The sequence below is a fragment of the Echeneis naucrates genome, chromosome 22, assembly GCF_900963305.1.
Source record: "Echeneis naucrates chromosome 22, fEcheNa1.1, whole genome shotgun sequence".
Taxonomy (NCBI): Eukaryota; Metazoa; Chordata; class Actinopteri; order Carangiformes; family Echeneidae; genus Echeneis; species Echeneis naucrates.
Window position 1 is genome coordinate 8451584 of NC_042532.1, and position 13659 is coordinate 8465242.

At 43.1% G+C, this 13659-nt stretch overlaps 2 protein-coding genes across 5 annotated transcripts in view; both read left to right on the forward strand.

The window, feature by feature from the left end:
- Nucleotides 1-7091, forward strand: part of arhgef10 (Rho guanine nucleotide exchange factor (GEF) 10) — a 44801-nt gene extending 37710 nt beyond the window's left edge. For 3 of the 4 annotated variants that reach the window (XM_029493632.1, XM_029493633.1, XM_029493634.1), the window contains 3 exons: nucleotides 4857-4979; nucleotides 5482-6006; nucleotides 6098-7091. In XM_029493632.1, coding sequence (XP_029349492.1) covers nucleotides 4857-4979; nucleotides 5482-5987 — 629 coding nt within the window. In that variant the 3' untranslated portion in view covers nucleotides 5988-6006; nucleotides 6098-7091. The remainder of the gene's footprint in view (nucleotides 1-4856; nucleotides 4980-5481; nucleotides 6007-6097) is intronic. The other variant, XM_029493635.1, reaches the window with a different exon arrangement.
- A 1040-nt stretch (nucleotides 7092-8131) lies between these two features.
- kbtbd11 (kelch repeat and BTB (POZ) domain containing 11) lies at nucleotides 8132-12848 on the forward strand. The gene is made up of 2 exons (XM_029493785.1): nucleotides 8132-8369; nucleotides 8812-12848. The coding sequence occupies exon 2, from the start codon at nucleotides 8883-8885 to the stop codon at nucleotides 10785-10787; it is 1905 nt and encodes a 634-aa protein (XP_029349645.1). The 5' UTR covers nucleotides 8132-8369; nucleotides 8812-8882; the 3' UTR covers nucleotides 10788-12848.
- Nucleotides 12849-13659: the final 811 nt, after the last annotated feature.

Sequence of the window (13659 nt, forward strand, 5' to 3'; positions counted from 1 at the left end):
CGCTGTCTGTCAGTAATTATCTGACATGAGTGTAGGTGCTCACCCAGACAGCTCTTGTTATGGCAGGTCTGTCACACTGTCATCCTCTTTCAAAGGTTTCTTTATTCCAAACATCTGATCTGGAGCCTCTAATTTTGCCTCTATTCATAGAAAAAAAAATAATAAACCTTCTTGGGTAATTTTAAGCTAGCTTTCTGAGATTTGTAAGGATCCAGGCCATGACATCACATTAGCTGAGCTACAAGCAGAGATCAAGATCAAGATCTTGTTTGGACACTCACTATTAAGGAAGGAAGTTATCATTCAAAATGTATTATCAACACCTTTTTTTTTTTTTTTTAAGAAATAACTGTAATTGATCAAATTGGCATGCTTAAGCTCAACTATGTTGGAAGGGAGAGGCAGATTAAACATTAACAACAAGGCAGGAGTATCTCAAGGTGGTTTTCCTCTCTACAGATCCAGGATAGCATTACTAGTGTGTGTAGCTATTTTGAAAGGCAGTTTACCCGTGATGTCTGATTGTGTAAGGCACAGCAGATGTAAACCTGTCATTAACAGGTTGTAACATCTGCACCGCAGTGTGAGGCAGAAACAAGCCAAATGAGCCATGGCTAACAGACCATTTGGATCCAGATGAGTTTCATAGTGGAGAGCAAATATTTGTTTTAGAGGAGGAATTCTCACAGTACATGCCCAAAACCAAAAAGTGCATACACCCTTCATCCAGCAATACTACTTTCAGGTCTTGCATGTGTCATTTAGCTTTGAGACTGGTTCCTGTGACAGTGGGTGATCCTGTGTTTAGTGAGATGTGAAACAAAGACAGCTTCCTGCCATGTGTGTTAAAGCCAAACATGGAGACAAATCAAATGACTGTTGCTATGTCAGTCGCCCTGGGGTGAAACCAGTACAGATTGCAAATTCTTATCTTGTAATCTGTTGTATGAAGTCTAGATTTGTGCAGTCCAATCACTGGTGCTTTCAGTCTCTTCAGTTTCATCTGCATTTTTTTAATTCCATTTTTCCATTTTCTTCCTTTTCACATTGAATTATACGATATTTATTATATTAAAGTTGTTATTTAGTCTATTCAGTTTGTGGTAATGATTAACCTGTATTGTCAACCTGTAGTTGCTTTGTGCTGTGTCATCTGCAGCATTATTAGCGTAACTGTCATTGACATCATGTGTCTGTGCATTTAGTCTGTAGGGAGCCACCAAATGCCATAACGTGGTTTGTGGAAGTTGTGTAAAATCTCCTGAAAGGTGGTCAATCTTTGCATAAGGATCCTCTCCAACTTAAAGGACCCTTTATGAGCGTTTATCAGCACAATGTCAGTTTCTGTGTAATTAGGTTTTCCAAGATGATTTAGATTTAGCTGCTTTGAAGAAAAAACTACTGCTGTGAAAGGTTAAAAACAAACTATAACAAAGAGCCCTTCACTCAAAGCTTTTTGTCTCCATGGCTACAGGTTTTTCACTGTGCCACAGGGGTTAACAGTATTTCTGCACTGTCATGCTTCTGTTTGTAGAGCAGACCTTTCATTCTGTGGGCCTCACCATTAACAACTCACTTCCTCTGATACATGTACTCGGTCCCTGGACTGTGTTCATTAAATCCACCTGTCTGCCTTTCTGCTTGTCATCTCATTTTGATCTATACTTTTCCAGAGTGGTCCACATTGGCCTTCATCACTGCTTGCCACTGGTGTGGTACAGAATAAGACCAAAAATTGTGCTGTTTCTGCAAATGCTGATGTGATTGAGATTGCCAGCCCCTGTTTGTACTGCAGGGACTGCCTGCAATTGATGAGTTAGAGGCAAAGACAGAGGGGTCTTTCTTCTGCAGTTCTGAGCTCCATTAATGTTTATTTACTGACAAAAATTATAAATGATAGCAGGAATTTGAGGGGGGACTAAAAGGGCTGCATTATTATGAAGGAATACTGCATTATGGATCATCATGCAATTCTCATCCATAGAATACAATCAGACTCAGGATTGACCGAGTGAATGCAGACATGGGGCGTTGTCCTGAATGCTCCTATGAATGGTGCAGTGTGAAATGCAGGTGGTGCTCTAGGTGGAGTTATCCCTCTCATGTTCAAGCATGTTGGAGCAATTCTGCTAACTCCCCACTCTGGGGACTGGGGCTGCTTTTCCTGGAACTGAACACGCACATAGCAGGTTAATATGCTGTAATAGGCATCATTATCACTGTAACACATAGCTGCTGTTTATTAAAGAATCCTATGCATTTCATGTTCTGGAGCAATTTAGTGGTATCAGTAGCTCATTAGATCATACTTGTACGTGAAAACAGACTACCTTCTGTTTATGTTAAAAAATGTAGGTACTCATTGGACTTTATTTATTTATTTATTTATTTATTATTCTGTATTCCCACTGTATCTTTTTTCTATCATAAAGTAGGATAAACAGTTTACATTTGGCCAAGAACAGTGGCTCAAAAATAGTCATACAGTTCTCACAATAAAGGGAAAAGGAGGCAATACAATGTGTAAAGTGTAAATAATTAAACATTTTTATGAGAGAGGAAATATCCTCAGAAGTTCCTAATAAGCACTTCAAAGGTGGTGAACTACTAGGAAAGCAGACTGCACTGTGATGTTTCAGAGGATGGTGGCACTGCAGGGTTGTGGGTCTGCCTTTGTGTACTGCTCTGTGACCTAAATAAGCAGCCATGCATGATCTAATGAGAGACAAACATCAGGGGGGTAAGTAAATAACACCTCCAGCTTTTCTTTGTTTGTTGGCCACTGTTGCTGCACACCTCAAAACGTGGATAACACACTTATTCCTGAATTAACATCCACTCCCTCCGAGATCCAAGCATTGACTCAACAAGGGCAGGACTTGGAAACATACTGTAGCTGCACTGCAAAGTAGATCCAGTTAATACACGTCTGAAATGTATCTGCAGTTGGTCTTTTTTCTAACAACATGGTCTGTTGGACAGCTGTGTTGGTCAGAGGGTTCGCCACTTTGGCCCAGAGAATAATGTGTAAAAACTACCTGAGATATTTCAATGAAATTCTGTAGACATGAATTGTTGCCCAAGGGTTATTACTACTTGTTTGAACATTTCAGATGCCCACATTTTTGGTCATGTCTTGGCAACTATTAGATGGATTCCCATGAAAATTAGTAGACTGTATTTTCAGATAATAACATGATAAAAACTGAAATTGTTGAGTAAACGTAATGCCTGATCAACATCAGTATGCTGACATTGTCAAAAAGTGAGATCAAGTTCTTGTTGTTATTTAGCTCACAGTTCTGCTACACTCGAACAGGGTCTCACAGAGCAGCTAGTGAGGCTCACTGAAATACAGATGCCTCAAGTCAACATGCAACTGATGAATCAAATTTTAATCTGTTGAAATAAAATGTGAATTTCTAAACAAAAACAACCCTGATAACTTTACAGCAGGAGTAATATAGAATGAGGGTATACCTTTCAGCTGCAGACTGAAAGCATCATTCGCATTGTGCTGATCTTGCTTTTTTCTACACTGATCGAATGGCCAGTACAGTGTATTATTGTAATGTTTGGGTTTTGCGCCTCCCCCCTACTGGTGGCTGTCAGGACTAAGTGCAGATCAAAGTGGTGCTTTGGTATAGGATCTGGGCGAGAGCTGGGGCATGTTGACGCTCACTCTGGGTTTATTTTAGTTCACCCTCTGGGTGGGGAACTCCAAATATTATTAAAGGAAGACGTTGAGCAAGGTCCCTGACCAACAGTCTGTGTGTTTCTGCTAACTCTGGGGCCTCATTGGAAGCACATGTGGGCAAGATGCAGAGCAGCCTCTTCCACTGTACCTGCCTGCCTATCTGGCTGGATTCCTGCAAGTATGGCAGTAAGGCGTGTGTGTGCACCCCATGCAAAGGGTCAACTCCAGCGGGTGGGGGGGGGCGGCAGAGAGACTGGCAGTGATTTTTCCTAAAGCCCAAGAGGATTACTTTGAGGGAGGAAATTCAAGTCAAGCTGTTACAGCAGTAATGACTCATGACAGTTGCCTCCCACATAGCGGGACTAAAACGTCTCTTTTTTCCAAACCCCAGATTCTAATTACAATCAGAAAAAAAATTAGCTTAAAAATGTTTAAGGTGATACCATTTCTTACATATCTTATTCTTGACAAACGCTCCTGTGAGGAAATGGTCTGACACAAGTGCCAAATTTCACATAAGTCACAGAACACAGGCTGTCAGTAAGCCTGACTATATTGCCATCCTTGCTTTAAGGTGCTGTTAACTTAACAATAGTGGCTTTTACAGTCCAAAGTGGCATCACAGCAATTTCTCTGACTAGGAAGGAAAATAAAAGGTCAGATCAGATTGTCCTTTTGTGTAGCTGCAACAAGCTTTCTGAATAGAGGCAGAGCCCCTTGCCTGATTACAGCATTAGAGGGTTCTGTTACATAACACTTTAGTGCTTGTTGGTTTGACTTAAATAATGGTGCTTTTTTCTGTGTTCAGACACTTGAAAAGAGCAGATTTTATTCAGGCTCCTCTTTATGTTGCCCTGGAGACAAATTACTGTTGAACATCATCGCTGCAGAAATGCCCCTACCCACTAAAACAGACAACCACACCTCCCCCCCTCCTTTTTCCACATACCACACTGTATTCAAGCACAGCGAAGTGGCCCATTAAATGTGCACTTTTCTGCTTTTACAAGACACAAAAGTGTGCATGTGCACACTACTCTGCTGAGGTTGAAAAGGTCGAAGGATGCCAACAATCTAAATGTTTCTCTCTGTAGTTCAACATGTTAATTTTCAAGCGTTTTGATCAGTGTATGTTATATGTTTTTGTCTTTATTCACAGGGAACCAGAGAGTGTCCGTGAGCAGTCTGCTGGTCTGTCACGGCCTGCTGTTGGTCGGGACCAACCTGGGGGTGACCGTAGCTCTGTCTGTCCCCAGACTGCAGGGGATCCCCAAGGTCACAGGTAACACTGAAACATCTCCATATCACTTTTTCAGATGTATGTACAGAAGGAACACAAAACTGATTGGCCCATTGCATTTTCCCACAGAATAACAGAATGTCACTTTAACAGATTGTTTCCCTCACCTTCCAGTCAGTCCAAACCGTAGGTATTGAAAGGCAGGAAAAAGCATTTTAAGTTAACATAAGACACAATTCATTCTTGCTTTTCTGCTGATCTCATGTTATATCAATCGTCATTTTCTCAGCACTGCTCATATAAAGCATTTCCATGCCATGACCTGACAATTAAGGTTTCCTTGCCTTGAAGATGTTCTCATATCTTTCTGAGGATTCATTATTGTTTGATTTGCCTATTCTTCCTGCCAATAACCCAAAATTTAATGAAAGTTGTAAGTTCCGAGTCAAATTTTTCAGACATTTCATATACTGCAAATCCCCAAGCAAACATCAGAGCGAGTGAAAATTACAGCGTGTATTTATGTGGCTGTACTCGTCTTCAGGTCGGGGCATGGTGTCCTTACACGCTCACAATGGACCAGTCAAGTTCCTCACCGTGGCTGCTGCAGTGTGCAACTGGCCTTCTGGCCTGTCCATCTCCACCCCTTCCACATCAGGCCAGCGATCGGAGACAGAGGATGTGGAGAACACCCAGCCGCCGCCAGATTCAGCCCTTAGCTCCCCTCAGGGACAAGGCGTGTGGCTGGGAGAAGCAGGCTGCACCACAATGGCCCTCCAGGACTCTGTATCCTCCTCATCCTGTGGCTCCTTAGCTCCTTCCCAAGGTTCATTGGAGCACGGGCCTGAGGACGGAGCCCTTTATGACATGCTCCATGACCCAGCCCACCTCCAGAGGGGCCGCCGCTCCAACAAGGTGGATGTCAGCTCTCTGCTGGTGGTGTCCGGAGGTTTGGGTCACCGCAGGGTGAATAAAAAGACCAAACAGTCTCGCCATGAGGAAACCACCTCCACTATCATGATCTGGCAAATTCCCTTACTTAACATGTGACACCAAAATATCTGTATAGGTCAGTTAAACATCATTTTAGCAGGTACAAGTAGAAATCTTAGTTGCGTATTTGTGGGATTTCACCTGTATTTTCTGTCTTTTCTTCACAGGTTAAAATAGTGCGTTGCACAAATCACACATGGATATCTGGTGTTACACTTCGCAAAATATTTAAAAAGGATCAGAAGAACTAAATGTGTTATTTAAACCAGAACTGCATTAGACTGCATTATGTTTCCAATGGCGTCTCCACCCATAAAAGGAGCAATACAACCACTTAACCATGATGCTTCATGAATCAACATCAACCCACAGACCTGTCAGACATTATGCTGTACCTGTGGAGGATGTATTGATTTGTAAACACTGAGAGGTCTTGAATTTCACCATCCTATGAAGATTGTTTTTCTGTAACTTGGTTAAGACACTTGATGACATGTCAGTGTTTGTGCCATACCAGTGGACTGTATGGGACTGCAGTATTTAAACCTTTTTTTTTCATGCTTGACATGTGTGGAAGGTAACGATTGCGCTTTGAAACTGCTACATAAACTTTTCAATAGAGTAGGATTCAGTTTTTGCCAGTCTCAGATCATCTGTTAAGGCCAGAGTTGTAAATATGAAGTATGACAACTCAGGATTGCATGTATCAGAGTATTGGGGTTAGAGAAAGTGTTTGAAATCAACTTTTGCTCCAGCTTCTATGTTAACAGAGCAAAGGGATGAAAAGGTGAAGTAGCAGTGACTGAATTAGTTTAAGAGGGTTTGAGAAGAATCGCTGGCTGGCCAGGTTTCTATTCACAAAGAGAAGAAAGAGTTCTTATTGCCACATGAGGGTCCTGTTCTGTTCTCCCGAATGCATCTTTGTTTTCACATTACAATATTTAAAAGAAAAAAGACAAAAAGCTTTATACATTTGTCACAATTTGTTTGTACGTCTCTTCTGTACATTAACAATTCCATAAACATTGTTTTATTGAGGAAACTTGTTTATTTCATGTGTGGTGTTCTGTGAGCTCAACTGAGCATGTCTGTCCAGAATAGCGATGCTGCTATAGTATTAGGAGATAAAAGAAGGAGGTAATGGTGTCAGTGTGCCTATTTTTCTTGACTCTAAAATAACCTTGTACTTTTCCTCCACTGCAACTGTGTGTAGCCATCAGTACATGCCAGGACTAGCAATGTGCCTGAGGGGCCACAGGAACTGAGCTTGACACAGCTCCTCCTGGATTTCACTGCTCATTTCTCCCACTGTTGAACAGAGAGGGTCAGGACTTTTTTTCTCGTTGAACGCCCACGTCCGCTGTTGCACAACCACGTTTCACTCTATTGTGAGTTCTAACAAAAATAGACTGGATCCCTGCTACAGTCCACAGCACCCTAGGTTGATCCTGAATATCATATGAGCTGATGTTCTTGTACCTTGTAGACTTAAGATGATGTTCAACCTAAATAGAACAAGCCAGTCGAACCTCAGTCGAAGTAACCCACTTATCAGTTTCCCTGTCTGGGTGTTGCCATTACTCACATATCAAGACAACTCTGTGGCTGGAAGTCTTTTGTTTTCCCCTGACCCTGAGGTTTCCATGGAGATATCAGTGTGTCAGTCCTCAGGAGTCTTTGTTCTCAGAATATCTGGCATTAAAACCTCCCAGCTGAATCTAATCTCCCAGGGCTGCTAGTTGTTTAATGTGCTGGCAGTGGCTCCTCTCTGTATGTATTTGAAGGGCAGTTGTCGACACAGAGGGGAGATTACAGACCCTGGATTAAAAAAAATCTGCCCCTGCTACTGCAGCCGCTGAGCTCCTTCACACGCATGCATTTCCATTTCCAAGGCCACTTTTCCATACAGGTCCCCATCCTGTACTGAGACATAAGCCGGAGGGGTCAGGTGGTGTTTATGGACGGAGCATGTGATATCCAGAAGAATATAAACATAAAGGCTGTCATTATGGGCACGGGCAACACAGGAGGGATTTCCCATAGACTTCAGTCGCCGCTGCTCAGAACACGGTGCGTAAAGGCACGTCGCATCTCTGGGACGTGTCCGGCGCGCGCACAACAGATGGGAGTCTCGTGCTATGGAGAGGAGGGTTAATACCGAGTGAAGGGGGCGTGGCTTAGATCAATAACCGCCTTCCTGTAGTCATCTGTTCAGAATAAAAAAAGATCGCAGTCCGGAGCGGAGGGCTGCCGTCTCTGCAGAAGGCGCCGCTGGACGCGCTTCCACCGGAGGAGATGACTTGGCGGGGGCTGATGTGAGGAAGGCCGATCGCATGGGACCAACCAGACGGACATCTTCGACGAAGTAAAGTCATCCCGAGCCGTCAGGATTCAGAGCGCCTTACGTAACGGAGCTTTGTGGAGCGACTGACTGGGAAGGTAGGTCACAAATCCTCCTCTGTGTAAAGGGAGATTCCTCCTGATCGCTGTTTACTCGGCCCAGTCAGCTATGTCCTCACCGAATGATCCGCAAGATGGGGGATCGACTCACACATGACTTTCTGAAGTAACCACAAAAGCCCTGATCTCGTCATATTGGAGGTGAATGGCTGTGACAGATGACGGACAGGCAGGCTGATGGATGCAGCAGGTCGTGCAGCCAAGAAGCTGCATGTTGATTTCATCTCCAGATAAAGATGGCGCATGTGCTGACTGAAATAATGGAATGTATTAGACATCATAGTTGGCAGCTAATGGCAGCATAAAGTAATATTTTCCTTTAAATGTCACAGGCAGTTTTTAATGAAATGGCGCCCCTCAGATATTGGAGAAGTCCCTGCAGCCTGAACATTCATCTGTCCCACCTTTTTCCCACCTGTAGGTAGAGGCAGAGGAGAGCGGTCACCAAGTGTTAGAATACACTCAGCATGAAGACGCAGAGAGCACAGCAACATGAATGAGGCTCACAGGCAGGGCGGCAGGACCATCACAGTGGAGGCTGATGTCCTCCTCCACTCTGTCCACCCTGACCTCGTCTCACCTGCCAGCCAAGATGGGAGCGTACGTTCAGGTTATGTGCCGGGACTCCTGCAGGATGACAACCATTTCAGCTCTCCTCTAGCGTTTGAGAAGGAATATCTGTTGGACGGAAGACTGATGGAGAATCATCATGTCGATCACAAAGGTAACAGCTCGTATATCTCAAGAGCTGAGCAGTTTCACCTCTCCAATGAGAAGAGAGCACTAGCTCTCCCTCTTCATACTGACTCTACTTTGTCCAATCACATTGCTGGCATGCAGCAAAACTGTGCAAGAAGTGAAATCCACAATGGCGCCAGAGCCAAAGGGTCTTACGGCGCAGACTCTTCTGGATGCTTGCTTGGCCAAGCCAAACAGGACATCGATCAGTCAGTCTTAAAATCGAACCTCAGCCAGGAAGGTGAAAATATGCAGGCAAAAAAAGAGCCTGATTTAGTCATCGAAGTCTGTGGCCAGACCATCAGTGCTCACAAGTCTGTCCTGGCAGAGAAGAGTGACTACTTCAAAGCACGGCTGTCACGAGACATCTTGAAAGTGAAGGGAGTGAGCTACAAGACTTTGTCTACATTGATAGACTATGTTTACACTACCCAGATGAATGTCAGCAAGGACAATGTTGTGGATGTCATCACAGGTGCAAAGATCCTTCAGATCCCCTGTGCCGTCCAGGCTGCCATGGACTGTATGTCCGAACAAATCAACACAGAGAACTGCTATGAAATTTTGACCATCGCCAAAAAGCAGCGACTGAGCGAACTGAAGGAGACGGCCTACGGCTTCATGAGCGACAATTTCCTGCAGATCCTCAAAGACCCGTCTGTGTACGGCCGTCTGACGGGATCCGAGCGGGATCTCATCCTGAAGAAGAGAATGGAGGGGAGGAAGACTCTAATGGTTGCGGAGATAAACGATGTCTTCGATCGAGTTGGGAGTCGACCACCAAGCCGCTGCGGCAGCCGCCCTCAGAGCCCCCTGTCGATGGGGTCTTTGGAAGAGAACCACATGATTTACTACTTTAACGAAGCTGCAAATGACTGGAGACCTTTGACAGCAATGCCTGAGGACATGAACACTAAAGGGTGTGGGATATGCACCATGTATAATTATCTGTTTGTGGCAGGGGGAATAAAGGGCTACGGGGACAAGGGCAAAGTTTCAGACAAAGTCTTCTGTTACAACCCCGTCACCAACCGCTGGGCTGAGGTCAGACCTCTGAATCAGGCTCGTGCTCAGCTAAAGCTCGTGTCTATGGACAGCTACTTGTATGCCATTGGAGGGGAGTGTTTGTTTACAGTGGAAAAATATGACCCTCGCATGGACCGCTGGACCACAATAGCCCCCTTGCCCAAGGGAGCGTTTGCAGTGGCCCACGAAGCCACCACCTGCAGTGGGGAGCTTTATGTTTCCGGAGGCTCTCTCTTCTACCGCCTTCTGAAGTACGACCCCAAGAGGGATGAGTGGCAGGAGTGCCCCTACAACAACAGCAGGAAGAAGTCCACCGACATGGTGGCTTACAAAAGCTTCATCTACCGCTTCGACGTCAACCGCGAGCAGGGCATCAACGTGTTCAAATACAACACCATAGTGAAAATGTGGCATGATTGTGCATCGCAGAGGCTTGGAAGCCATTTACCCTTCCGGTGTGCCGTCATCGGGAACTGCATCTACTGTGTGAACAAAACTCAGACGCTCCAGTTTGTGGTTGAGGAGGAGAACGCTTACTTTGTTGAAGAAACCCTGAAAGCACCTCTGGAGGCCAAAGGCGTTCTTTTTCCTTTTGTTCTCACTTTGCCTGAAAAGCCTGAAAAGGTTACATAGTGTGCCAGTGTGTGTGTGTGTGTGTTTATGTGTGTGAGATGCAGAACAACACGGTATGTGTGTCATGGTAAAACCAGAATAAGCAGACAACCTTACATACACTCTTTGATGTCAGCTCTCTATCTCAGTCTCTCATCGCCTGCTTTCAGTGGAATGTGTTTTTGCATGGCAATTTAGTGCGTCTCCAGGGTTAAGCCTTAAACACAAAACTTTTTTTTAGTGTTGAGTCAAAGCAACCATGTCCGCACTTGACTGTAGATATGACATCATGAAAGTGACTGTAGATTATTTAGTGGATTTCCTGTGTTCAGTTATCGTCTGGTGCAATTTCGTAGTTCAAATAGCTACTACCAACAAATATATAACTAGTTTACTGGTGACTGGAGTTTTTTTTTTTGTTGTTGTTGTTGTTGTTTGTTCTTTTGTTTTTTTGAAAACTGTATTTTTAAGAAATGTATGGAAGTAGTTGTATTGCTCTTAATGAACAATGTAAGACAGGTTCTATGCAAAGGAAGCCGAATACACAGGTGGGTCTGCTGAGTGCTGTGTTATTTAGTGGCTACTGAGTGGAATTTCATGTAGGGGGACTCAAAGTGTGACCTGTGAAACCGATCAGGCCGTTATGATCAGTAAAAAAATGTAAATAATGCACCTATCTTCTAAACCACACTCGTTCTAGTCCTGGAAAATCACTGATAGAGCACATTGTACTTAGAATAAATCAGGGGACCTTTTCAGTCAAAGCAATGCCACAGTTCAACTCTATACATGAACTACATACAGTATATTTTTAGATTCAGAACATGCTTATAGTGCCTATTCACTGCTCCAACCGTTCCTAATTTAGCACATTTGCCAAAGATACAAAATAATAGTTTGGCCATGATACATATATCAAACCTACCAATAACCCACACATTTTGTCATCTTTAATGGACTGAGTTCTCAGTAAAACCAACAGATGTCACCATAGTCCAGTCAAATAGAGAAGGAGAAGTTGTTTCTGGTGGTGGAGGGTTGTCCTGTTTGCTGCTACCAGAAGATTTGGGAAACCCAACCACTGAAAATACAAAGATTTCTCTTCAATGTCAGCTTTCTTTGTGAGTTTTGGAAAAAGAGAAGTTACTCAGATCTCTACCCCTTTAAGTCACAGGTCAGTTCAGACCACTGTGCTTCATTTTAGCACGGCCTGGTGACGAACCTCACTTCTCCCACATTGATTTAATGACATTAATTAACCACGTCCTTGCATCAGCACACATCGATACTAATATTGCTCTAAATCTCTTTCCTCAAGTCATTTCATAGCACTTTTTTGCAGCTGCAATAACAATGGAAGTTTTGTATGGAAGCTAACGCTGATATATTCTTGGAACAAATTGCTTTTGATAATATTTGTAGAGGTGTCTCTGAATGAGTTTGATATTTTGGCTGGCTGGCTGGCATCTGTATTTTTGTGAAGTTTTTTTAAGGATTTGGTAGTTCTGGGTCTGCTGCTGTGATAGACAGTAAGGTAACGCTAAAGCTTCCTGGCATATGGAGTGCGCTAACAAATCAGATATCAGTCAGAATTAACTGCTTCAAATAAAAAATTTTGTGTCTGAACTGAGCTGGTTGTGTGAATATGTTTACAGTGTGATCATTTGGTGCTCTTCTGCTTTGGCAGGTCTGTCGCACATGGAACTGGCCCGCCATCTAGTGGCCACTGGCTGTAACAGCAGAGAGGAGTACTGCTGTGTAAACATGGCCAAAGCTGAAAGTCATTTTAATGCAAACACATACACAGGGAATGTTGTGATAGTCACAGCATTACTTCAAGAATTTGAGCCTTCAAAGCAAATCATGTTTGTGAGGCTTCTTTCTTCTACTTTCTTGTGTATTAGGAGGGACAGTGCAAGTTAATGAACTTACCAGAGAGTGTAAAGCATAGTGTAGAGCTTCATGAGCCTATGGCCCAACGAATTAGCTTGTGATTACTGTCTTTCTTCATTTTCCATATGCCTGTTGCCGCTTCCTCAAATACCTTTGAGCAATCAAGTAAAAGACCTCAAGGGAAAGCCTGTCAACATGTATCCCGACCGTGGCTGCTTGTTTAAATCTTTTTTTTTTTTTCTAACTCAACTCTGAGTATATTCACACAACAACCTCATCACAGAGCAGAGCTTGATTTATTCTATTTTCTTGCAAATAAAAGAAATGAGTTCTTGCAAGTATTAGCTTAAGTAGGAATCTGTGTTAATAAGCTGCTGTGAACACCATGGAGCCAAATCTAGCTCTCAATCATGGTGTTTTTTCAGCCAGTACAGTTATGAGTGATTCAGGAGCTCTTCATTACAAGCCTATCAAATCCATCTTTGGCAGATCAACAGTCAAGTGTTTAATATGTGAGAAAATGAAACGCTGCTTTAAGCTCATTACTACATCATCATTGTTTTATTCGTCCACAGAAAGACAAACAAGGTAGAAATCTGACATTTCAATTCACAGCATTAGCTGTAACAAGTTGCGTGGCTTGTTTGTTAGTCTCTGATTAAGGTGAAGCACAACAGAATAGAACATCATAACACACATGGCTCCACTACCTTTAGCAGTAGGACTTTTTATTGTTATTATTATTATTATTACAAGCTGTATTTACTTTCTGTTTTCATTCATGTAAAATAACATAAGCTGACATGTTGACAAGCGTGCTGAACAGATTTGAAAACGCTGTTTTCAAGGTTTTGATATTATTATCAAACTAATGTGTAACTTTGGTATTAGAGCAGCCACAGGTTGCAGCTCCCTTCATGCCATTTTGTTTTATCTTTAGCTTTTATATTCATCTTTTAAATTCATCCTGACTGAGCAAGTGCCTTGGAATCACAAGCAG